Here is a 26,036-nt window from a genome sequence, read left to right on the forward strand (position 1 = left end):
TCCACCACTTCAGATATTAAAGTTTCATTTACACTCAATATTTGAATTCATGTCTTCACGCTCTGGTGTGATATTCATATGTGCAGGTGTTGATTTTACTGTCCAAAATAACTGTAATAGTTCATGTTAGTTCAGTTCAGTCAAGTCTCAAAAACTCTCTCATCCATCAGTCAAACAGTTTGATTAAAAAAATATATATCACAGATTACTGAATTAAATATGACTATGAACGAGTAACACAAACTAGCAATAAATAAAATGAAACACTGTTAGAAAAAACAGTGAATAAAAACAGCGAATAAAACAAGTCAAAAGATAACAGCTGAACATTTGCCCGGACGGAAGAAGCTCCAACTCTTTATCGAAGTGGTGTCAGATATAAGAGGTGATAATGTTCGCCCTCTGCCAGACTCTGACAGCGATGATCAACACTACAACAGAATGATTCTCCTTCAAAATACTCTTGTAAGTCAGTCTGAAGAGGCGGCTGAACTCTCTTTGATATATTGAAAAAAAACACGGACACCACATAAATATGGATAAAACTGGTAAAATCACCAAACACCACAAGAGCTGTACAGTGGTGGAATTTTAATAGTAGTGTGCATTCACTTACTATTACCAAATTTTAGTTACTTGTACTATTTTATACCTCCTCTCCACTACATCCCAGCGACAAATATTGTACTTTTTACTCCACTACATTTGTCTGACAGATTTAGTTACTACCTACTTCTTGGAATAAAAAGTGTTATCTTATCTCCACATTTGAGATTTCAATTTTGAATGTTTGTGATAAACTGAAGGATGAACTTTTTCCATTATGTTCAAATCAAATCAAATCAAATTTTATTTGTATAGCCCTTTACAATATCCAGACGGTACCCAAAGTGCTTTACATCAAAGCAATAAAAATAATACATAAAAACAACACATAAAACACAAGAAAGTGCTACAGTGCTGCAAGAAATCACAATTGTTCTGAGAAAAATCTCACACTTCTCGAACTGAATGAACTTTTTAATACCCTCTTGGATTATGTGAAAAAATGAGTCGTCGGGAAGCTGAAAACGGATTTTCCTGATAATTTCATGGAATATGATGCACTGCTGTGGATTAAATGAGCTCAACCTCACAGCAGAAAATTACAACATACACATAAATTACAATTCAAAAACATCAGATATTATATCAAACCACTGACTGGGACGATTTCCGTACAGAATAAGTACATTTTGCTGATAATGTCTAAATACTTTTACTTGAATTGGGATGTTTAACCAGTGTGTTATTAGTACTTTTACTTAAGTAAAGGATCTGAATACTGTTTTTAAAATCAAACACTGGGCCCAAATCTCAGGCGGCGTCAGGCACATCATCTACTGCTGATAACAACTTCTCTAAGTCACTCAGCATAATGGCAACATGAAGAGAGCGTAATCCTCCGACACTTGGTCGATTGTAGCATTAGTGAGAGAATATGGGTTTTAAAGCAGTCGACAAGGCCTTCGCCTATAAAACAGGCTTTGAGAGGGGCTGAAAGCAGATTGAGTTTGAATGAAGGACTGAGTGAGTTTGGCTCTGCCAGTCAAGTGAGGTCAGGTTAAGGGGAGGCGGTGGGGGGGGGGGGGGGGGGGGGGGAACAGAGTGACAGATCGTCGGCCTGTTTAAGCACCCTGCTAAATTCATACGTCGCAGCTGTATTCAAACAACATGGATCGAAGGGAGAGGAGACAGCGACCAGCCAAAGGAGGAGTGCAGCGGGTCCTGAGAAGGGGGTGTGGTTCCCCGCCCCTCATTTTCCAGCTCATTTGCCGGGACAGTGGAGAACAGAGGTCCTATTTTCCTCCCAGCCATTCACCTCACACAGACACCTGCTGGCCAGAGGAGGGGGGGGGGGGGGGGAGAGGGGAGAGGGGAGAGGCCAAAGTTTAACCAGTTCACAAGTTAAGACATGACATTAACAATTACTGGTTACTGTTACACTGGAGTCACTACTGTTTCTCAGAGTTTGTTATTTGTTTTGTTTTTAATGATGCAAAAATCGGGTGTTATTTAGACTTTTGCTCCTCATCATATCCAACTGGGTAACTTTATTGTTAAAGACCTGCTTTTATCATCTATAAGAAGTCTGGTAATAATAAAAAAATGTTTAAGGAACATTAACATGTTGTCATGAGCAGATATAGGGGTAACATTCTATGATAACCACCATTAATAAAAAATGCTAAATTTATAATTTATTAAGTAATAGTTAACATTTTTTTAATTTTTAACAAACAATAACATTTATTAAGCAATTGGAAAGGTTTATAAACATTAGTTACATCTCTTATAGATGAGCCACACAGTATTTATTAACTTTTTTTAAAATATCAGTTGGAACTTTACAATATAGAATTGATAAATTCCTGAAAATCCTCAAACATTTTTAAATCCTAAAACGGATTATCCCCATCCAGCCCAAAGTAAATCCAAAGCTGCTGTTGAAGCTCTCTAAGTTCATCTGTCATTGATCTATAGGACTTTGAACACACTGAATTATTTATTATCTTTCTCGCCAGAATCTTTTTCAGGCCTGTGGACGACCTGTTGCTGCCCCTATTAGCTGGAAAACACAAAGGGTCCACATCATATAGTCTGACACGGTCCAATTTAATAACAATATCACTGAAAATGATACACTTAAGACTTGCTTTTCTGAAGAAATATTCAGGTGCTTGGCAAAAAAAACCCAAACTGTTTTGACCTGAGAGTAACAGGAGCACCAAACTCTCAGGTCTTCATTTACTTATTTGTATGTAACTGTAACTGTGTGGATAAAGTCAAAAACAAGTTATTAGGTGAAAAAAGAGCCCATGGAAAGAGCAAATTGCATAAAATGTAATGAACCTGCATAATTCCCAAACTTAAACTTGGATTCAAATGTATCGTAATTTTGGAGACTGTATATGTGCCATACAGAGAAATATTTCTAATATTGTGTGTAAATGCTCCTGTACGTATCTGTGGTTTAATCCATGTACTCTTAAAGGAATAAATCAGATGCTGGCTGTGAGTCGACCTGTTGAAAGAGTCAGTCTGGTATCTGCTTCATTAAGAGTCAGCCTTTTATTTGATAATAATCAGCGGATGAAAACGTTATGACATAATACAGATAATTACAAGGCTTAAAATAATACCACGCCACTAATGAAAACTATAAGGCATGCAACAAGTTTGCATAGGGCTGGAATGGCATCGTACAGTACTAACAAGGTGCTGCCAGTGAGCTTATCCTTCACCATTTTCCCTTTTCATGATCAGCGGCCGAGGGGGCGCACAGAAATCTGTGTTCTATCGCTGAAAGAACACAGCGAGCGACAAGCACAGATGAGTACAATTATTAAATAATTTGTGAAAAAAATAGAAGAGCAGCATCAAAAAGGAGGGGGGAGAGGAGAAAAAGATGGCAGTACTCTTCTGCAGAGACGTGGAAACAAGCGACAAGCTGAGACAACACACAGAAAGACAAAAGAGCACAGAGAGTATGACAATGGTTTTCACTTCTTGAATGGTAACATTCATGGGTACATTTAAAGAAAAAAGCTTCAACGGCGCCCCCTGCCTCTGACAAAGAGTAACAACTCTCTTCACCAAATTGTCTTCATTCCTTCTCATTGGATCCTTTACAGTACATGTATGTTTTTTCATTTACAAACATCTTCCATTCAATTGTTGGTTAACTGTCAGTCCAGTCAGATTCAGGGATACGTGGGACCGGATGCTGAACTACATGAAGCAGCCTCTGCCTGCGACTGGGCGAGGAGGCGCTGTGTCTCGCTGGTCTGCGAGTCTGGGCTGTCCTCTTCAGAGCTGGACGGGATGTAGAGACCCAGGACCTGCTGCACCTTGATGGGAAGCTCCTGGAAGGGGAAGAGGAAGAGAAGAGAAGTCTTTCCTCCGCCTGGCAGCCTGATTTTCATCTACGTTTGCCGCCAACTGTGTTTTCAGTTTGGTTTAAATTACAGCCACATTTGATATACTCCTACAAAGTTACGCCCCTTTAAACCTCGCTAATTTTTTCCAGACTTTGTGCCTGAAATACGGAGGATCCATTTTTTTAAAACACTAGCGAGGCACAGGTATAAACAAACTCTGAAAGGCTGCTGACAGATATCAGAAATTAAAATTAATGGAGTGTAAGGAGGACTTTTCAAAGCTGGAATCAAACATTTCATTCACTTCTGTCACTCAATTCATCACAAAATGTGATGAATCGAGTGAATTAGGACACACCAACGAAAATCTAATGAAATAGACATGTTGATTGATTGTCATTACAAATAAGGATAAGTAAAAGAACGTAAAAAGAAATGTCTGTCTTTCTTTACCTTGCACTGAATGAGCTGTTGGTAGATGGCCTCTGCTCCTCGCAGAACACTCTGCAGGTCCAACTTCATCGTCAGCTCATTGATGTGCTGAAGGGAATTCACAGAAGAGGTTAACAGATGAAAACGTGCATATTTATATACAAATACATATGTAGTTATATGTAGTGCACACCTTCAGAATAGTGTTAAAGTCATGGTCGGAGCCAATCAGCTCTCCTCTTTGGGACTGAAGGATGGAACAGGCGATCAGCAGGTGGAAGTTGTCACATGGAAGACGAGTCCAGAGGACCTGAGGAAGAAAAAAGGATGTTACAAATCAAGACTTCTTGTAAACTCGGTCTTGCCAAATCAGACACACTTTACAGTATGTTGCAGTGAAGCTTCAATGTCGTCAAACAAGTCAATAATCGTCAAACCCTAACATGAAGTTTAAAACCTTCGTAACGTAAAGGAGTGAAGCGAGCCTTGTCAAATTCACTGTATTTCAGCTCCTTTAGCTTTATAAAAACATCAGTTTCGATATACAAACTCTAAATGCAGCTGTTGCGCACTCACCTCCCACAAGATGAGGATGTCCTCGAAGGAAAACTCTCTCTTGAACCAGATGAGCAGCCAGCGGAAACAGAAGCAAAGAGAGCCGCTGTCCTGAGAGTCTGATGGACCAAAAGAAAAAAAGAAGAAGGATGAGCTCCTTTCTAATATTGAAAGTTTAGTCTCAAGTTTTTGAAGACAGAACTTGCGAAATTAAACACAGCTTATTCTTCTTTTGTACTCCGGAAATTCATGAATTTCAGTAAATCTCACTTCCTTTTTAATGCTTTCATGCATTACAACATGGTGTTGATAGATTTTCGTTCCTCTATCCTTAAAGCCTCTGCTACCAACTTCACCTCAGATTTAATTTTATTCTAATCCAGTCACGCTAGTTGAGTATTAGCTGACTAACCAAGGAAGTCACACAGCTCGGGGTCCAGAGCCTTCAGCAGGATACTGAGCTGAATGAGCTGATGCTTCATGGCCTCCTGAGACTCCTCAAAATTCTGGTGCTGCGGAGGAAGAAAGTAAAGACTTATTAAGTCACTCGGTAAATTCAAGTTCACGTCTTTCTTCATGGAAATGGACTCTTATCTGAACACATTAAATATATTCACTGTTGTTTACATACATAATATAACATCCAAACTTCTACAGATTTAATAGTATTTGCTGTCTGCTTTCACTCAAATCAAAACTGCTGATAAGGCGTAAGGTCACCACTCGGGGAATGGACTAAACAGGAACAAAAGAGTCAAACTTGCTGTTTTGTCTGTGTTGCTGCTGACCAGTTGATCGCGTCCACAGTGACACGGCTGTAGATGCCACTGATGAGACCAGACAAAACTAAATTTGTTTACGACTGAAATCCAATAGAGAGATATTTCTACTAACCAGCAGCTCCATGAAGCCTGTCAGACACCAGAAGGACTCCACCTCGTTCTGAGTGACGAACAGGATAGGGGAGAGGAGATCACTCATCCCCTGGACGTAACCTGGATGGAGGGAGACAGTGTCAGGGTGACATGGATATATCTGCAAACTCAGATCCCCTAAAAGATGTCTTCATGATCTAAAAGTCACTTGTAATCCACAGAAAATCTTTATCTTAATATTTTCAGGGGGGGGGGGGGATTATTAATGTAATCAAGCACTCAATAAACACTGCATCTCTGTTTGCCAACAATTCAGAAATCCTCACCAAGATCAAAGTTGTACATGCAGTATGTCATCAGCACATCATGAAGCAGAGTCAGGCCCGGATTGTCGTTCCCAGAGAAGAACGTATTGTGTCTGTCCGTCCTGCTGACATCTCTCTCTGTCACAACACAACAAACACAGTTCAGCTTCAACGTGTATGGCAGCTCGCACAGACAATTCACTGAAAGGATGAAAAGTTCTTCTGTCCTTTTTTAGGAAGGACTTTTGTGCTGACCTATCAAGCTTCTGTATCCTCTGAGGAGGGAGTTCCTCATCTCCTGCTCTTCACTGACCGACTTCCACTGCACCTTCATCCTGAAGTACTCGTCCCTGCAGACAGAGAGAAGCTTTAAAGGGGCTAAATCCCTCGAAGGAAAGGACATTTTTGGATATTTGCTTATTTGCTTTCTTGCCGAGACTAAGATGAGAGGCACCACTCTCATGTCCGTGAGACTGCAAACGGGGCCTGGTTCAGTGGGAATGCAACAAAATCCACCAGACAAAAGCTCACGGATAAACACATTCCATCTAATTTGTTTGTTGGAGTCTCTGCCAGTTGTGGTGACAACAAGACTAATGGAAGCCAAGCTAACTGGCTGATGGTGGTAGATTCATTTTTACCACACAGATACAAGAGCGGCAGCAAACTTTAAGCAAGAAAACAAATAAACATATTCCCCAAAATGTCCAAATATTCCTTTAACCATCCAAGAGAGTTAGAAGGAGATGCTGGGTTACAGAAACACTAACGTTTTGACCCGCAGGATGTCCTCTCTTTCCTTGGCAGTGCTGTTCCATGGATAAAAGCCCAGCAAGAACTTCCATACCTCCTTTCTGAGGGGCGGTGTGACACCCTGTAATGGACAAGAAGGGTATGAAAACATGTAGTTGATTGAAGGTTAAACAGACATACTGTCACTGTATCTACTTTCTTACCCCTTTGAACACCAGCTCTTTGACCTTCTCTGGGTTCTTCACTCGCCCCTCTGGGTCCAGAAACTCCTCCCATTTGTCCAGGGGTTGTCCCCTGGTTACGTCTGGTCTTGGACCGAGCTCCACCCCCTTAATGGTGAGACAGACGCAAACATTAACAACTGATTCTCCTAACATTGCATTAGACACAACTGTTTGCTTTAAATTGTTTTTCTTCTCTTACACAGGTGATGAGTTCAAAGCCGGGCTCTTCATCAGACTGGGGCGGCAAACTGGGATCCTGAGCCGTACGCGAGTAGACTTGGGAATCTGGAGGTCGAAGTGCCGCCCTGAAGAAATTGGTGACTTTGGAGAACCCGCCAAATGTGGTGGCATATGGGTCATGGATAAATCTCTGTTCAGGCAAAAAGAAAACCCAACCATGAAGATGTTTTCTACTTCAAGGAAGAACTGCAATGTTGATAGAGTTTCAGTCATGTATGTGCTTCATTATTGAGCGACTGGAGTGTGACTTTGATCAGTGTGTCAAAGGTATTAAGCAACAAGCTGATAATAAAGATGTCCTGATCAATATGAGCTCTAATGAGACCAACACACGATGAAGTGAAACTCTGTTTCAGTTACAAAAATAGATTTAAAAAAAATCAAAACAAATTACCATCACAAGATCTGAGCCTCCTTCATCCAGGAGCTGCAGTTTATCGAAGGACTGAGAGAGAGCCCCTGAGTCGCAAGGGTAGGCGAGGAAGAGCCGCCCATCAACCGGTGACCTGACAATAAACAACAGAGGTCAGGTGATGTTTTCCTCAACCCTTGTGACAGACAAGGCCTCTGCCTGAAACTGTCTCTTCTTACAGAAACAACAAGACAGAAACTGCTGCAAGAGTTAGGATGGCGGTGCTTACTGGTCCAGGATGATGTAACGCTGCAGGGCTCTGAACAGCTCCCTGGTCCCTCCTCTGTGGAAGTGCAGAGGAGGCAGCGGGTGGCCTCCTCTACTCGTCAGCACCAGGAAGTTTCGGCCCAAGGAGAAGCGAGCCCTCCGGAGAGAGTAGAGCTCTGAGAGAGGCAGAGAGAACGACCACTGACCTGCAGGAGACACAGACGACACTAAGCGTCACATTTTCCTGATGTAAACATTTACACAAAGTGACAGAAGTGCAAACTGCACCTGAATCTCTGACTGGGACATGTTCTCGATCTTTCTTCACTGTGCTGATAACTGCCCAATCTGGCTCATAACCAGGGTCGAAGTGGGTGTCCTCTTCCCCTCCTTCTCCATCCTAATTATCAAGACGTGGGTTGAATTATATTTCAGAAATATGCAAATTGTCTTCCTCTTCATGAGTAGCTAACAGACGATTACTCACCTTTTTGGTATAGAGCACAGCAGGGGCGCTGCGACCCTCATCTTCAAGGGGGCTCCACTCTAAAGCCGGCACCCCAGCCTAAAACAGAAATGTGGTTAATAATATCATCAACAATGTGTTTTTTAAAAAAAACTGAACTGCTTCGACTCACACAGATTCACTTACCCGCTCCACAACCCGGATGAACCCCGGGATGGTTGTGTCCTGGTTACTTCTTTTGGCATTTGTGTGGAGGTACACCCCCTCCTTCTCAAATATCAGCTGTGTAGAAAGAAAACCAATGCAAATTTAAATGTGAGGTGAAACAAAGAGATGGTTCAATTCAGGTTAAGCCAGATTCCTTTCTTGGGAACATGCTTTGGTATATGTAAGGATAATTGTAAGGACAGAAACCGTGGTTATTTTCATTTGACAATTGATAAATTAGTTGTTTGAATGAATCTATCCTTTATTACTTTTTTATTTACTCAGTACCATTTTACTCCTCTTAATCTTTTTACATTGTCTCCTTGTCATCATATATTGATTGTATGTCTTTTTTGTGTTTCTACTTTTTCTGTTCTGCCATCGTTTTACTCACCAGACGTAGCTTCCTTGTGTTTGACTTGGCTGTCGGGCATGTACTCTGTTCTATTGTCTTCCAAAGTTTCCTGCTTTTGCTTATTTGTCAAAGCACTTTGTACACTCTGTTTTTAAAGGTGCTGCTATATTACAAATAAAAGAGACACATCCTCACATCACATATCAATCTGGAACCAGGGAATGTTCTGCTTTGAAGATATGTATATGATTGATCCACAATCATAACTTAATCTTATTGGATTGACCAGACTGATTCTAGCTTGTGTTACAATGCTGGTAACTATTTATGGTACTAAATCAGGTCACATAAACGTCATTTGACTGTAACATAGCTGATGACAAAATATTGCCATCATGTCTAAAGTGTCACATCAGACAGCTGACCTTCAGTGTTGGCAGGTAATCACATAACAATGAGCTGACTAACATGTCACATGATTACAGTGTGGCTCGATCAGGTCAGTGGTTGAAAGCGAGCAAACCACAGAGGAAAACTTGGGGAGACTTCTTCTCACTGAGACGAAACCGTTCAAATCTTAATATCTGTTTCGTTATAGGTACATGTATCTACTAGCTACACAACTGAGTCCGACATCTTACATCCAGTCAGATAACAACGTGTAGTTACATTAGCTGACAGTCATATCACCGAAGTGAGCAGCTAGCTTGAAGTGTTAACAACAGCTAACACTGGCAACAACCTCGACTAGCTGCCCCAAACATGTCACAGTCGACCGGGAGCGAAGTTGTTTACATCCACAAATATAGATACAGACAGTAAAATAGTGTTAAAACTTCGAAATACCTTGTAATCCTCAGCGGGTTGCTCCATATTTCCGTCGCCTCTGTCTTGACTTCGCTTTTCCATAACAAATGTTACGTCATACTTCCTCCGTACGGAAAGCCCCGCCCCACAACGGACGTCACGACAGAGTCCCTAGCCAATCAGATCACAGTTCATTATAATAAAGTGCTTGAGAGGGACTGAAGTAGATTTATTATCAATAATACTGATTCCACTTTCACTGGACAATGTCAGACAATGTTCAGTTTGGTTTAAATATGTAATAGCAGCAAAACCAAAGATTGTTATTATAAAATTTCACATCTACAAATCCAAAAATATCTGCAAATCCTTATTTATTATATTTGAAAATTAAACCAAGCATTACATGAAATGTTTCTGCACCACCTTTAATGTGTTTGTATAAATGAATGATGTTGTCTGGTTTTGTAATTCTTTTGTAAATGTGCACCATCTACATCCTGTTCACTTCACAAAAACTGCCATCCGAATTCTCTCTGTGTTCTTTGTGTAATTAACTTAAATAAACGTGCCATTATTAAAATAATACCTTCTCTCCCAAAAGAGGCCCTATCAATATGATGAATGTCAGGATGCCAAATACAGAATTTAGTCTCTGTCTGGCAGTTTTTGTTTGCTGTGTAAGAAGAAAGTGATATCCTCCTTTAGAAGTTGATGGAGGCCAAACAAGAGAAAAGAGGATTATGAATATGTATTTATATTGGTTAGTTTGTCAGAGATTCCAAATCAACTATGCTGGCAACTTCAACAGATCAACTTAATAATACACGTTGCGTTTACAAATCTCTGCTGCTCCCATGTGGCCAAAAATCACGACTGCATGTATGGTTCCAGTTCCTCATTGTGGCCACTAGAGGGCAGTGAACACTCATGATATTTAACACAGTTCTAGTGACAAGAGTTTCTTCTGTGTATGCCACATAGAAAAGTTGCATTTACGCAGGTTTGTTCATTGTAATGCGTTTGTTTGTTAGCCATTAAGTGATCATTCATATCATATGCAGTTTAATCATGTCTGTATTTGTCCATATGTCATTATATGCGCAGGGTTAACAATGATAGTGCATAGAGAGGTAAACAGATGGATGTTTTGGTGCTGGAGGGTTATTGATACTGTATGACTGATTAAACTGTTCCAATTAAAACTTTCAAATCAATCAAAAAAAGATCTATCAGAATCAGAATCTACGTTGTAACACTGAGAAATATACATATGAAGACTTAATAACAAATGCAGGATGAGGTTCATGCACAGCACAAGGTGATAATAGGTGCCTCCTGTGACATCCACAGGGAAGAAGTATTTATTTATGGTTTATCCAGAAGTGTTTATCTTTATATAATGTTTGATGCACAGGCCTATATAATTAGTAGAGATACCTTACAAACATGGCTTCTGTCATTTAAACTTTTATATTTCTTGTATGCAGTGACTTGTGTTTTTCCCCCCTTTCTTTTGAAGAACACAGTGATCGTGCCTCTTGTAGGCAGCCGGCCGTAGGTGGGCTCCAGGAGCACAAGGTGGGCCGTACACGTGCACGAGAACAAGGCGAGTACGAGCCCGCCCACAGTGCTCGGTCACGTGTACAACGTGCGTTCAGTTGGAAGTCAGTAAACAGCTGACGTCAGAGCGACGTCAAGCCAGCAAGAACTAAAGAAAACGAAAACCGGATGGGAGCCGACATCGTTAGCCTTCAAATTAAAATAGTTTAGTCACATGATACATCCATTAACGTGTCACTTCATTTGGAGGGTCCAAATTCTTTAGTTATAGTTGTTTTATTTTTCTTCTTTTTAATTACACTGTACCTTATTTTTGACATTGCACTTAAGTCTTGCATTGCTCTAATTGGATGTAACCCTTGCTTTTTGAACTCATCGTCCATTGTTAATAGTTTTATTTCCCATTTATTACTCTGTATTTTATTATTGTATTTTATGAGTTTACTGTGAAGCACTCTGTAACGCTGGTTTTGAAAAGTGCTTTACAAATAATGATATTAATTATTATCATTATAACTCATTATTAAAGAAAAGGAATCTGCTGTATTTAAACCAAAGAGCAGCATATACCGTATTTAATTGAATACATTTAAAAACATATATATATAATTCACTATAAACTACCACACACACATCTCATTTGGAGAAGAATTTACTCAAAGTGTAGCTTTGTACCTAGCTACATAAACGTGTTTTTTGGACAGGCTTTTATTTTGGAAATCGCAACCGGAAAAGCCATTAATAATCCTTGCTAACTTGCTGCTGGTGTAGAGCCTAGCAAGGGGAGAGAACCCGTAGGAGAAGGCAGAAAACGAATGACAAAAAGAAGCAAAGCAAACGATTGTTAAACATCTGGAAACGTGGAAGAAAGAAACCGAACAGGTGGGTGAACGTCTTCCTCCATTTCTGTCATTTTCGCAGGCGCGTCGCGGCGCCTGCTAAAGGCTGAAAAATGGAGGTGAAGTGTGGGTCCATCATGAGGAGGCTGCACACAACACTGAATAAACAACAAGATCAACAACAGCAGCTGCAGCGGGGACAGTCACCGTGCAGAAAAGCCCGTAGCGTGCAGTTTAACCGAGACAGACGCGACTGCAAATGTGGATCAATGGAGAGGAGGGTGATTAGAAAAGGCTACAGCTAACGTTACAGTAGCTACAGTAGCTACAGTCACTAGCATAGCTTGTTGTCAGTCAGCTTACAGACGTCTGCGACTGTCACTGGACAGATTAAGTTGTTTTTGTATGCCATCTGCACGTTTTTGAATGTGTGATCACTCTCAATTCATGAACTCCCACACAAGAGTGACCACACATCTTGGAACATCTGACATGCCTTGTCATTTTAAATGCTAACCCTGATTTTTTTTTTTTTTTTTTTGGTTCGTGTTTCTCCAGGTATCACCAGCAACTTGACAACATCTCTTCTCTCCCCTGGCTCTCCAGTGTGTAAGGTCACCTCCCTATATATCATATCTTAAAGTCACCCAGTGCCTCTCTACCTGACACAGATCATTATTTTCCCCCTCCGCATCCTCACCAGTGCAAAAACGAACCGTACACCAGCAGGACAGAAGGAACGGAAGTGAGGAGATTTTTTCAACATTTTGAGCAAAGTCAGATGAACCTCAGCTACCAAAGTTACCTGTCGATACTGTATTAAGTTTGGTGCCCCCCCCCCCCTCCCTTCCCATCAATCATCAGCATTATTTCATCAAGTCAGTTCGCTTAAGAAAGCTGCAAACAGTCCTCAGCACCATTATGGCCTCCATCAACCAGACATCCGAGCCCGAGATCCCAGACAACCACAAAGAGAGCTGGCTGGCGCTGCTTTCTGCTGCGGAAACGTACTGCCAAAAGTCTGGCTGTGACCTGGCCATACTTACAGCCTGTAAGAAGTTCCGGCTGTCAGCTGGAGACGGCGATGGGAGGAGGAAACGGGAGAGCAGCAGTGCCTTTCCTAAGGAGTGTGATTTCTCCTATAATGTATGGGGTCAGGGGTTCCTGGCCGAGTCGGCGCGCCGCTACATGGAGGACATCGGCGTGCTGCACTCCACCACCATGCTAACAGCCCAAAAGCACACACGCCACTCAGGGGGGGAGGGAGGAACAAAGCTGGTGGTTGACCTGACCGCGGACCCGGGACACAGGGGGGTGAGTGGCCTGCATGTACTCCATCCTGTAACAGGCAGTCAAAATGTTCTCTTCTGTAATAAGACATATTTGTTGTTGTCGTTTTACCAGGGCTTTACAGGAGACGGCGGCGTAGGTGGGGTCAGCCCCAACGGCAGGCTGTATTCCCAAAGCTACCCGTCCATCTACAGCTCAGGAGCTGTGACCGGGCCGGGAGACGGGCAGAACGGTAACGGAGAGAGGGAACGGGAGAAGAATGCGCTGGAGGCCGAGCGGGAGAGACAGAGGTCTGCGATTGAGGATTTGGAAGAAGAGTGTGAGGATGAGGAAGAGGAGGAAGACATGGATGAGAGGAGACCATATGGGAACGAAAGTGCTGGTGAGGAGCAACGCAGATCATCTGTGTTTTTTAAATAGATTTATGTGCATAGAGTCTGACGTTTTCTGTCCATCTTGCTTCAGGTGTCTTCTCCATGGACGAGGACTCTCTGTCCCGGGACTGTGAGCCGTTCTTTGAGTCCGATGGGGAGGAGGAGAGCACTGATGGTAAGATTTTGGATTGCTGACTGTCAGTGGTGACATTAGTGACATTATCCTCATACATCCTCTGCCTGTCCTAGGCTCTCTGAGCGAGGATGCTCCTCCGCCGTCTCGCGGCATGGCGATGGGTCACTCTGCGTCCCGTCACGCTCATCCAATGGCTCTGGCCCGCTCGCTGCCCGTGTCTGTGCCTGTGTGGGGCTGTAAAGGAAACAGATCCGCTCAAGGAGACAACAGCAGTGGAGAACGGGTGAGCACATATCCGTTCGCATGAAAGAATGGCAGCCAAATCGCCAGAATAAATGTGGGCAGTGTACCTTTCTGCAAACCATGGTTACATTGAAACATTACATTTCTTTACCTTAAATTTCCTATTTTATTGCTGTGACACAGCTATGTGCACGCTCTGGTCAGGCTTAGGCAATAAAAAACACTTGGTTAGGATCAGGAGAAGGTCTCTTTAAAAACGGAGATGTTTCAACTTTTCATCACGTATATCAGGTGTTTTGTTGCCACAAACGCTGCATGAAATTGACCCAAGGTCACCTTAAAATTTTCTAGGGATGCCATGCTTACAAATGTTGAAACACAATGTTCAACTGTGGTTACTGGCTCAGCAGCCTTCATGCCCGTAATTGCACCACCATTCCCTCCACCTCCCGATATGACAGTCAGGTCAAAAACATGCAATTTGAACACAATATGACACATTTTGTTGGTTAGCCAGTTCTCTTTAGGTATAACTTAGGTTTTATTGATTGTAAGAAGCTGCCTTAATTTATTCCAGGGTAGATCAACATGGTCCGGAGCAGGTTCACTTCAAAAGAGACTAGACTAAAATCTGTTGTGTAAAATCACATCACTACAAAAATTGAGACATCATTGAGAGTCGAGGATCCCGACAGACACAAAAGTACTGAGATTATCGTAAATTGACTCTGAGGAAGATCAGATTGACATCAGAGATGGATTTGAATCTGAGTTTATAACAAATGCAGAGATAATTTGCCAGACCAACAATGGCACAATGTTTCTGATATCATGAGGGGACTTCCTACTTTCTGAGGACTCAGTCTTTTAAGACTCAGTGAGATAAAAATTGGAAAAAAATGTACAGTCAATAATACAACAAAAAATACAACATCTAAGTCAGTTTTATTTTTTATTTTTTTGTGCTTTTCTGCTCCGGCAGCAGAACAAGCCAACTCTGCTGTAATCCTATTCTAGTCTATTCACTCAGTAGTTCATTCATGTGATACAAAATAGCACTAAGCACTTGTCATTAAATCAAATACACTCGTTAATTTGAGTTAACTTCCAAATGTTTAACTAGCCTGGTTTAAATTCATAGATGCAAATTAAAAAGAAAGAGAGAAGATTAATATAAAACGAAGCTGGATGTTGCTTTTATGTTTTTTTGGTGCCAGTTGATCCTGACATATTCTGTGCTGTCTAAAGATGCAGACAAAGAAGACTATTGTGTTCTCAGTATTCTGATGCATCATCTAACAGCCACGACGGCTCAGTTCATGTGACCGCAAAAGTACGTGTGACATTTGTGCGAGGTCGTGCTGGGCAAATATTTCAGAGGGTCAGTCACCATTTTCTGGAGAAAAAAAAAAATCCCACTGGAAGTCAGCATGGAAACACAAGAAACTTTACTGAATACATTTCCATTTTGTTCCAGATGTTCTTCTTTTAATCACCCCCTATAAAAGCTTGTCAAAAACATTCAGCCCTACATTTTTTGTCCTTCAGGTGGGCTGTGCCGACTTGGAGCACATCGCCGCTAGTATGAAGGCACTCCTGGCCCCTGGAGCCACCGATGGGACAGAAATGTTTGGGGCCCTGCCTCGGCCCCGTCTCAACACAGGGGACTTCTCCCTCAAGCACTGAGAGAGAGAGCGAGAGCGCAAGTGCATAGAAAGAGAAAGGGATAGAGGGAGAGAATCGGAGAGATGATGGAAGTGTGGAGAGAAGTTGTGACGACGGGAGGAGAGCTGGATTTGCCTGGCAGATGTGGCGTACAGTATGTGAAACAGTGTAAAAGCTAGTTTACCTCCATTTATTTCTCACTAACCAAAATTAACGGCACATGCTTTGAGGAGTAACTGACAGAAAGAAATGTTGTTATGAATACTAATGACATTTTCAACACTATGCCCCCCCCCCCTCCTCATCACTACACATTTCACAACACTAGCTACTACACATGCCACAACACTACATCAGGACCTCGAGATGTGTGTGTAGTGACCCACTGCACTGACCAACAAGGACACTAAAAAAGGGTGTATAGTGGTTTAACTGGCACGGCCAATTGTTAATTGTTACAAACCTTGTGTGCGGATTGGTTAAATTACCTGTAAAGTGATTAGAACTCGGGGGAACAGCCGCCTGTAACGGTTTGATCATTGGCTCTGGTGTTGCATGCTACTACTAGCAGACATTATCATAATATGTAGCTGTAAAGCTAAATGTTGCGCTATCTTAAACAAAAATGTATGGCCAAGTGTTTGGTCACACCTCTGAAACATGATTTGAAATTAGCTTAGTTTAAACTTTTCTTTCTGAGGGTTAAATTAGAAAAAATGATACTCTCATGTCTATGTTTGGAGCCAGATTTGGTAAATGATTAGCTTAGCTTAGCACCTGACTGGAAGCAGAGGGAAATGGCTAGTCTCAATTCTGAAGTAAAAAAACATGTGTTTCAAAACGTGAAAAACAGCAATAAACCAAAAAAACAAATAGAAAGTTTTGGTTTTACATGAAGTTGAATCCTATAACTGTTTTCTTGACAACACAGTTCATCCATCCACCCAGAACAAGAACAAGCTATCCCCCCGTTATTCTGACTTTGGAAGGCTATCCTTCATAACATTGAAATCCCCTAAATTTGCCAAGTTACATACTTGGAGCAACTTAATTAAACAAGATACAAACTAGCATTTTTTTTTAAATAAATTGAATTGATTGTATTGGTGTTACCATCGGATTATCTTTAGATGTAACTACCGGCAGTGGTATTTTTGCCGCCATTTTGCCAACGGTTTATTGCCATTCTGCTCATGAGGAGTGAGATATCGTTGCTCACACAATTTCACGTAGTTCTGATTCGATATTTCAGGACCCTGTTTTCCAATTTGATTTATTGTAATTACAGTTTATATAATGCAGAAATTGTGCTAGTCATTGCTAGCCTCATTCTGCAAACAAGAAGACCCCTGGAGGTCACTGCTCCTTGGTATTGTTTGCTAAGAAAAAATACTCACAAAGTGTAAACTCACGGTTAACGAGTTGTTTTTACATTTCCATATGTGCACTAGTTAATTAGTGAGCTATAAACATGTTCGCAGGGCATATTTTATGAACTTTCAGATGGAGTCGGTCTAAAATGTTTTCCCTGCTTCCAGTCTTTAAGCTAAACTATGCTAACCACTTCCTAGCTACCTGCTGTTGTTTAGCACATTTAATGCTAAGGTTTTAGCTAGATGCACGGAGCCAGTGATCTCCCTGAACCACGGTGGTGTTTTCTATGCGTGATCCTGTTGTTCATGGGTAAGTTGACCAACAGGCCAGTTGTTGTCACCGCCCCCCCATTAAAAAAAACAAAAACAAACAATATCTCTTAAAGGGGTAGAAACCAGAAAAAAAATGGTTAACATGAAGCTTGTGGCTTTTCAAAAAAAATGTGAGCGGAGGACACCAGCACCTCCTCATAACATGCCTATTTGTACTTTTACTTTTGCCAATGAATGACTGACTGATAGAATGATTGTAAAATTGATGCGGAGTTACAGGGGATGGTTTGTTGTTTTCTTCTTTGTCTTTTTTTTTTCTTGCTCCAGAGATCTGGTTGAGACGAGTGAATGGATGAGAAACTGTCTGTTTGTGTGTAAGCGAGAGAGAACGATGGGTTGAATTTGAAAGGAACAAATGTCCATCTCTGACATTTTTCAGAAACAAATAAATGTTCCGTTAAAAGTACTTTTTTGTTTGAAATAAAGGAGCAACACCAAGAGATAAAAAAAAAACAAAAACGCCTCTGTGGAATTATGTGTGAGGATGCAATGTTGTGAATGGCCTCTAGAGGGCGTCAGCGCTCTAGTGCACAAGTGATGAAGACGACACATAGAATCACACAGAAATAATGCATTTACAGTTTAATTTATTGACTGCATTCCTCACATAAAAAAAAAACATACAGACTCTTAAGTTAAGCAAGCTCACCAGCACATGCAAGTCCTGCATGTTACAAAAAACAACAAGACTTTACCTAAAATCTAAGCTAAATAAAATACATAAATAGATACACAATAGTAGTAAAACAATTGGGCATCTTTGGACATATTATGAAACGATAAACTTTCTTCATGCATTAGAGAAAGCAAATATAATCTACAAAGATGTCACCACGTGCTTCAGTTCTGCCTTTCACCTCCCAACACTTGTTCCCCAAATCATCACAGCCTTGCCATCCCCCTCCTGACACCATCTTAAATTTACACTCCTTCACCCTCTTCCTCCTCTTCCCTGCACGCGAAACCCTCCGACGTGTCACTGATCCCTTTTCCGAATAAGGCAGAACGAATTTGTGCCAACCCAGAACCCGGGGAAAACCTTCTCCTGGATGTTGGCTTTGAACTTGTGAATCAGCCGCACCTCCTTCTCGCCCTCTCCCTCCACCAAGAGGAACTTGATGATGCCGGCGGGCTGGTCGATGTAGACGCCCATGGTGGAGGTCAGGGGGAGCTGGACGTCCACGTTCTCGCCGTTGTGCCACACTTGGTAGCAGGATCCAGACCAGCCGGCGCCCCAGGAGCCGTCGTTCTCCCCGAGGCCGCAGGGCCCGTCGGAGGACTTGCGAGGCGCCTTCTCACAGACCAACCCGATCACCACCCAGCCGTCGAAGTCCACCTCCCAGTAGCCTCGATGGCCCAGCAGATTCTCCTTACACAGCACCTGAACAGGAAATAACATGAGCTACAGTCCAAATTTACAAAAAGATAGAATATTTACAGTACATGTCTTTTCTCCAGTTAGTCATCTTACGACCCATCAGATTTATCTTGTGACCCTTTAGGCTGGGACCACTGAACGAGACTGGTAAGATGAGATGTGGCTAAACCTGTCCAGTGTTGGTTTGGTTATAACTGGACAGTGGGACCCAAAACAAACTAAAATACATAAATCTTTCTCTACAATGAGCAGAAAAGGACAACAATACTGTTTTCCCATCACTACAGCCAGTCTTACCTGTGGTGAGTGTTCATATCTCTCAGGCCTGTTGGGGTACGGGCAGACTGCATCTGATGTACGGGCCACCTTGGATGCGCCCTCTGAAATCCACAACAGTTTCTGTGCAGTTTTATCGTCCAGAGAGATGGAGACCCAATCTGAGAGAGTGGAGAGGGAACAAATACAAACAGAAAAGGGAATCATTCAGCAGAAAGAACAGATATAAAGAACAACAGTAAATTAAAAAGGATTAAAGACAACCCTCTTTTACACATTTTAAGTGTGAGTACATTCCACTGGTTGGCAGGAAGATTTTAGATTTAGATGTAGATTTTAAAATGTTATATTAACTGTGTAACTGTTCAAAAGGACATATATTATTTCTTGGTTGTTTAAATGTATTTTATTTCATAATGACTCAATTTAATGTATTTTATTTATCTTGGCAAACCAAAGACCACATACATTTAGTGCCCTAGTTTTCATTTATGGCTTCATCTACTGTTGTTTGGCTATTAATTGGCAATAGGTCGTATTTCTTTAATGTAAGACTTTTGAAACAAACAAAGCCTTACATTTCATGAAGTCAGCCCTGGTGGTTGGTTCAGGGACGTTTGGCTCATACGGCGGCAGAGACACTGAAGTGACGGACAGGAGAGACAATAAGAGAACTAGAGAGACAAACTTTACACTGAGTGGATAATACAAGTCTTTACACAGTTCTCATCATCCTTTGGTGGTTTTTCAACATCTTGCTCTTTACCTTCTGTAGCATTGCTGGTTCTCCTTCCTGGAAAAGAAAAATATCATTCATAAATATGTCATTTCCCTGCAGTGAGTGTATAAGACACAGCGATATTACATGTAGAATATGTTTTATGGCCGCTTTCTTACAACAAAACATGTAAATGCACTATGACACTATTCATGGTGCCGGTCACTTCTATAGTTTCTCTGAAGTCTCTCCCTTCATCAGTTCCTCCGTCAGGCTGCCATTTGACTGTAGTAAATCACCTCCATCTCTCACCATACAGTAGATCACAGAGGAGTATGTTTGCTATGTCGGCTCAGCACTGATTCGTGAAGTTTCCCCGCGCCGACTGAGGTTTAGGTTTCGACACAAGGAATCCTGAGGACCGAGCATGTATTTGTTAAGGACACACATCATGGCCAGTGACAGCAGGAGTCTCGTTCTAAGAATACATTTTCTGTATGATGCTGTTACTTCATACCACCGAGGGCATGTTTGTCATGTCCTGGGTTGGCATATTATCTCCATCTGTGTGTCCCTCCTCCAGTTTGGGAGTCACTGGGTCTTCTGACATTCAGAGAAAGATGAGATCCAATACTGGCCGGTCTGGTTATGATCCGGTACCCCTCTGTGCAGCTCAAGTTACCGTTTCCTCAAATTTCACGTGGACAACTAACTCCTCATCATTCTTACTCGCCTATCAGACTGTGACATCATCACATTAGCTTGATTTGTGTGTCCTTAGCTATTGCCAAAATTAGACAGAACAACCTCAATATTCCTGATTCCATGTTAGGCTGCTTCTAACTGTGATTTTCATACAACTCGCGGCTGTGTTGTGAATGCGTTATACTTAATTTAAGACATATCTGTGTATACTAACCACCGACTTTCACAGTAATGTTTTCCGTTAATGTTGAGATTACCATTTTCCCACTCAGTCTGAGAATATCACACACATAGTTTACACCAGCTTGTTTCAACACTTACTGAAGATAACATTGAATAAGTTAAATTTTTGAAATATTAAAACCCCGAATCACATGGTTAAAGTAACTTATGGAAGTTATTAAATACAGTTGCAAGGTAAAAAATCGAAGATGTAGCAGAGTGCAAGTAAAAGATGTACTTCAAAATGTTACTTAAAGAAGACATAATCCTATTTTGGGTTACTACTAGAATAGGTCTAAATGCTTTAATGCTCAAAAAACACATTGTATTCATAGTATTCCCCATCTGTCTTAAAAAGCTCTGTTTAAGCTGCTGTCACTTTAAGATACCCCCCTACCCGAACACCCTGCTCTGCTCTGATTGGTCAGCTCACACACATTTGACCCAGCGCCACTAACAACAACGGAGCACCTGTGCTAAATCTATTCTTATGTGCCAAACTGGCCACGAGGCATAAATCATGCGAAAGACAGTGACATGGTGACGTAGTGTGATGTCACAAAGTCACAGAATTAAAGGCGGGACTACTGACGAGGCATTTCGGGTGTAGTGTTTTCTGTGGGAGAAAGGAGATACTGTTGGTGCGGACTTTATGGATTTTTAACTGTCAAGATCTTTTACATTCCCAAAAACCTAAAATGCTGAAGGAAAAGAAAAATCTGTGAAATGTATTACAGGATTTTGTGGGTTTGAACAATGCTTGGCCACATGGTTTAAGCAGATGATATCAGGATTCATTGAGTCACTGAGTGTGTGTGAAGATCGCTTTATAACAAATTAAAACTAAATAAAACAAAGAAATTATAACATTGTAATGTTATTCGATCATTACTGGGCTATCAAGTTTGTTATTGTTGAGGCTTGATTGAATTAAAAGGGGACTGTTTGGCCTTGGTGGAGGTATGCTCTCTACCGCCTGCCACTCTATTTTCAAAATGCTCCTGTCTGTCTGTGACCTCAGCAGTCGTGGTGCCCATGTGCCTGAAGAGGAGAGTCAGCTCTTTCAGGTGGGATGGTGGATCCCGGCACATGTCCGAGCCTGAGATGACCGGCAGCTACAGAGGACGTCAGCAACGCAACAACCAGGAGGATAAATGGGAGTGTGGTATAACAACTGCAAACATCTGGCATTGCTTTCCCTGAATTGTGCTGGGCTTCAGGCTTCAGTTCTCTTAAGCGTGGCTAATGTGTTGGGAGGGGTCGTGGGGTTCGGGCCAGCTTTTAAACTGCTTGCTTCTAAGGCGGAGATCCACAGCTCCTCCTTTAAAGTCTAATTAAAAATCTAAATATACGCAGTGTTACTGTGTGCAGAAGCCCATTATGGGGAAAACCATTACCTGGCTGAAGCCACTAAGACCAGAAGATTTGATAATTGACAGGGCATGCAGAAATGATTAATTAATTGGACCCTACTGAGGCTCCAATTACAGACCAGATTTGAGTTTGGATATTGTCCACATGTCCTGACTGACTCCACCATCATTTATGACTTCAAAAGACTGCACCCATTGTTCATCTGTGTGCACAATGCTGAACAGCAGATGGACAGAGCGTATGAGGATAGACTTGGCAGGACAAAGAGGGGAAGAGTGAAGGTCAGGTGGTCGTCATCATTGGAAATTGGTGGAGCAGAAAGACGCTGCTGACAGATCACTTCATCTGTCTTTCTTCCCCTCCTTCCCTGATCTCACCCATAAAGGAAGGCAGCAGGTGAGGTGGGGGGCACCATGAAAGGAAAGCCTTCTGAAATAGTCACGGCATTAAGAGGAATTAGTGAAAATGGATTAGAAGAGGGAAAGCTGTTTGGAGAAACACTGTAAATAAATTCATCTTTGAATCTGCAAGATGTTTCTGGTTTCTGTCTGAGGGGAACGGGGCGGAAAAACCTCATGTAACCTTGGAGTGAGATATCATCATGCAGCCTGGCAGTAAGTGAGGTGGGTGACTGGAGATGTGCCAGCTCTGCTGGTGCTCTGTGGAGGTTAAACCCGTGCGGATGCCTGTCCACGCTCGGCGGGATCAACAGGAAAGCCCCGCAGAGATAAACAGATACTCAAAAAGATTGATGACTTGACATCGAAGCAATAGAGACATGGAGGAGACAGAGTGGGATGTGAGGGCGAGGTGTGAGGCATTAAGATATTTCAGGGCGGAGGGATGAATATCTGGATCAAACTTTTGAAGTTTAAGCAAAAACTGATTACAGTACATGAGCTGTGATTCTGGGATGTATTCACGCCAATGATAAGATGTAAAACACCTTTCGTCCTCCCGAGGAGTGAACGGCTCCGCGAGACCTCGCCTAAAGGTCAACGCCAGGACTCCTGATGCTTTATGAGGGCTGTTTGTTTTTTTCCCCTCCCCAGATTCCCCTCTCAGTGGGACAGAGCTACATTATCTGTGCAGATCAGGTTCAGAACATCCCACTGAGGCAGCAAGATCAGAAGATAGCGAGATGAGGATGGCGAGAGATGAGCAGAGGTGGCTCGGGCCCAGAGTCATCCCTCTGGTACCTGTCAAGCCTCCCTGCTGGGGGCCACTGTGAATGATGAGCAAGCATGTGAGGAGAAAGATAGGAAGGAGGAAAGAGGATTCTGGAAAAGGAAGAAGGAAAGGCTTTTAAAGGGCTAGTGCAAAAAGAAAAATGGGGTTCCTGGCAATAATTGCCACATTAAATACATTATTCAATCATGTTTAGTGTATTCAAAGTAGCTAATCATATTAGTTTATTAGACTATCTGTCAGACAAAGTTGACTTTTGATGGTCCTGAGTCCTTAAGAAGAAGTTAGTCCGGGGTGCCTTATGTTACATAATCACAGAATGAAGCAGCCATTTATAAAACAAGCGGCTTTTACGTTATGGGACTTGAATTGCTGTGGAGCTATTCACACTTCATTACGGAGGCCGCCAGAGGACGGATTAGTAACATTTGTGCCAGGAGATAGGAAGGGGGGCCGAGGGGTTGTCTGAGTTATGGATGATGTTATGGAATGGGAAACACTGTGTAGGAACAGAAAAATCCAAGGGAAGCAAGAGGGTGAAGATAGATCCGCAGAAAGCGGGTGAGGCAATGAGAGCATGCTGATTATGTCGCGCAGGGAGAGGAACAAGACTCACAGAAATATGAGCTCTGAAACTGCAGATGAGGATGACATTGATGGGTGTAAAGTGCCTGGGCAGAGGCTCTTTTATGCTCTTTGTCGACATGATTAATGATCCAAAGAAATACTGGCAGAAGCCAAGGTGAGGAGGGATGTCTGGCCTGAGCTGACTCCCAGGGATGACGAGCATGAGGTAACTTAACAACGTCGAATAAACAACATATGAAACACATAATAAATTTGTCAGGAAACACTCTGACAAGCAGTGATTAAAGCAGTCACAGAACAGCCTGTAATCATCGCATGATTATTGATCTCAGACGGCGTTAATAAGGAGGAAAAGAAATAAGGAAAATCTGAATGAGGTGATTTTACATATGAAAATGCTTAAAACAGCTGAAAAACTGGGCGACCGCTAACTGGACTGTGAGGTTAGTGGCCACAAAAGCAGGAAAAACCGCAATTTCACTCAGACTTTGTTTTTTAAATTTGAATCACTGAATAAAAAACACTTCAATTACGCTTAAAGGTTATCAAGCAAACGTATATGTTTGCGAAGAAATACCTTACCTGTGCCTCATTTAAAGGGGCAGGGTCCCCCAGATAAAAACAAAGTAAAACAGGATGTTGTCCTTTAAGGTTATATAAAGGTCCTATTTGTGAGAAAAGTTGTTTTTCGAGGCTTCAAAAAACAAACGCTTTGGGATGGCGGTGACCCGACCCACAATCCTACACTATCAGTATGTGATGAGTTGGGAATGAGGCTTAAAAAAATCTACTTTTCTTACCAGTAGGACCTTTTGTTTGGTTTTGTTCAGGCATAAAAAAATCAGCCAATGAAGATCCTTCTCTTACCTTTAATGTATTTACGAACATTAACTGTATTATTAGTCTCAGTGATAAATGACGATGCTTTCACTCGGGTGAGGATGTTTTTTCTTACCTGCTTTCTTGGGCACGGGCATGATTCCGTTTTGCGCTCACGGTGCTGCTTGGCATCAGACGGTGAGGTCTTGTAATAGTGCCCGTGCGTCCCGGAGGGTCACTCTTATGGACTCCCAAATGAGCGGGGAGGGGGTGAAAAACGAGCGGAGGGAGGGAGGGAATGTGCATAAGTTTTGGTTGGATGCAACTTCAACCCAAAGGGCCGGTCCTGTCACATGAAACTCTTGATCCTTTTCTAGGGATCAGATGGATGGAGACAAGCGAATACTGAGTATATCCCAAGTATGCATGCTCGTTTACATACACATGGACCGAGCATGAGCGCGGGGTACACACAGATATGAAGTGATGAATGGAGTTTTCAGACATGTCGGGGTCAAAGGTGGCGGCCAAGTTTCTAGAAGGCTTCTGGAGGTTTTGGTGCCTGAATTCAATCATTGTTTCAACATTGTGCTTAGTTTTGGTGACCTCCTTCCAAATAACGACCACGATATTAACTAAAGCTGATCCCGAAACAAGACTGTTTCCATACAGAAGAGTCAGGGGGGGGGGGACGTCACTCTTTAAGATGGCATCCAGCTCCTCACTGGGGAGCTGTCATCAATCCCAGATCCCATCAATCAGCAGCTGCTGTAAGTTAACGCTGGCAGAGAACTTGGGGCGAAGTGTACTGAAGTGCTGATGTGGTCAAAGCTTGAAAATAACAGCTTGTAACTAGTCTGTGCGCGCTTTTCCGTCGTCTCAAGTAACTTCCTTTAATTGAGCGCGCATTAGTACGTTTAAGTCATTAATTTGTCTTTCATCACCCACATTAAAAAAATTAAAAGGGCAGAGCATAAATCTCACCTCTTTGTTAAGTATTTAAACATTTTAGTAGTTTAATTTATTTTGATAGAACATGATTCAAATGTTTATGTGTTACTATACTTTACTTTTACCTTAATTCTATAATCTCTAATTTTGATGAGCGCTAAGAACAGTAAGCTTAGTAGTTTCCTTTTGCCTACTGAATCTGATGTATGGGTCACGGTGCAACCTTAAAATAACAAATACAAG

At 41.9% G+C, this 26,036-nt stretch overlaps 3 protein-coding genes across 3 annotated transcripts; 1 reads left to right on the forward strand and 2 right to left on the reverse strand.

Moving 5' to 3' along the window:
- Window positions 1-3,092: 3,092 nt before the first annotated feature.
- Window positions 3,093-9,908, reverse strand: tbc1d17 (TBC1 domain family, member 17). The gene is made up of 17 exons (XM_030408645.1): window positions 9,798-9,908; window positions 8,576-8,671; window positions 8,411-8,488; window positions 8,212-8,323; window positions 7,946-8,129; window positions 7,699-7,810; window positions 7,264-7,434; window positions 7,044-7,169; window positions 6,858-6,961; window positions 6,343-6,437; window positions 6,109-6,225; window positions 5,802-5,902; window positions 5,320-5,419; window positions 4,929-5,026; window positions 4,546-4,662; window positions 4,374-4,460; window positions 3,093-3,905 (listed from the first exon to the last, which is right to left on the reverse strand). The coding sequence occupies exons 1-17, from the start codon at window positions 9,858-9,860 to the stop codon at window positions 3,744-3,746; spliced, it is 1,923 nt and encodes a 640-aa protein (XP_030264505.1). The 5' UTR covers window positions 9,861-9,908; the 3' UTR covers window positions 3,093-3,743.
- Window positions 9,909-12,054: 2,146 nt separating this feature from the next.
- akt1s1 (AKT1 substrate 1 (proline-rich)) lies at window positions 12,055-18,032 on the forward strand. The gene is made up of 6 exons (XM_030407612.1): window positions 12,055-12,203; window positions 12,719-13,474; window positions 13,565-13,832; window positions 13,916-13,999; window positions 14,074-14,243; window positions 15,752-18,032. Exons 2-6 carry the CDS (start codon window positions 13,082-13,084, stop codon window positions 15,887-15,889), a joined length of 1,053 nt encoding a protein of 350 aa, XP_030263472.1. The 5' UTR covers window positions 12,055-12,203; window positions 12,719-13,081; the 3' UTR covers window positions 15,890-18,032.
- Window positions 18,033-18,229: 197 nt separating this feature from the next.
- LOC115575487 (tripartite motif-containing protein 16-like protein) lies at window positions 18,230-25,094 on the reverse strand. The gene is made up of 5 exons (XM_030407613.1): window positions 24,979-25,094; window positions 19,995-20,021; window positions 19,807-19,869; window positions 19,250-19,389; window positions 18,230-18,955 (listed from the first exon to the last, which is right to left on the reverse strand). Exons 1-5 carry the CDS (start codon window positions 24,998-25,000, stop codon window positions 18,551-18,553), a joined length of 657 nt encoding a protein of 218 aa, XP_030263473.1. The 5' UTR covers window positions 25,001-25,094; the 3' UTR covers window positions 18,230-18,550.
- Between the last annotated feature and the right edge of the window lie 942 nt (window positions 25,095-26,036).

The sequence above is a fragment of the Sparus aurata genome, chromosome 23 (genome assembly GCF_900880675.1).
Source record: "Sparus aurata chromosome 23, fSpaAur1.1, whole genome shotgun sequence".
Taxonomy (NCBI): Eukaryota; Metazoa; Chordata; class Actinopteri; order Spariformes; family Sparidae; genus Sparus; species Sparus aurata.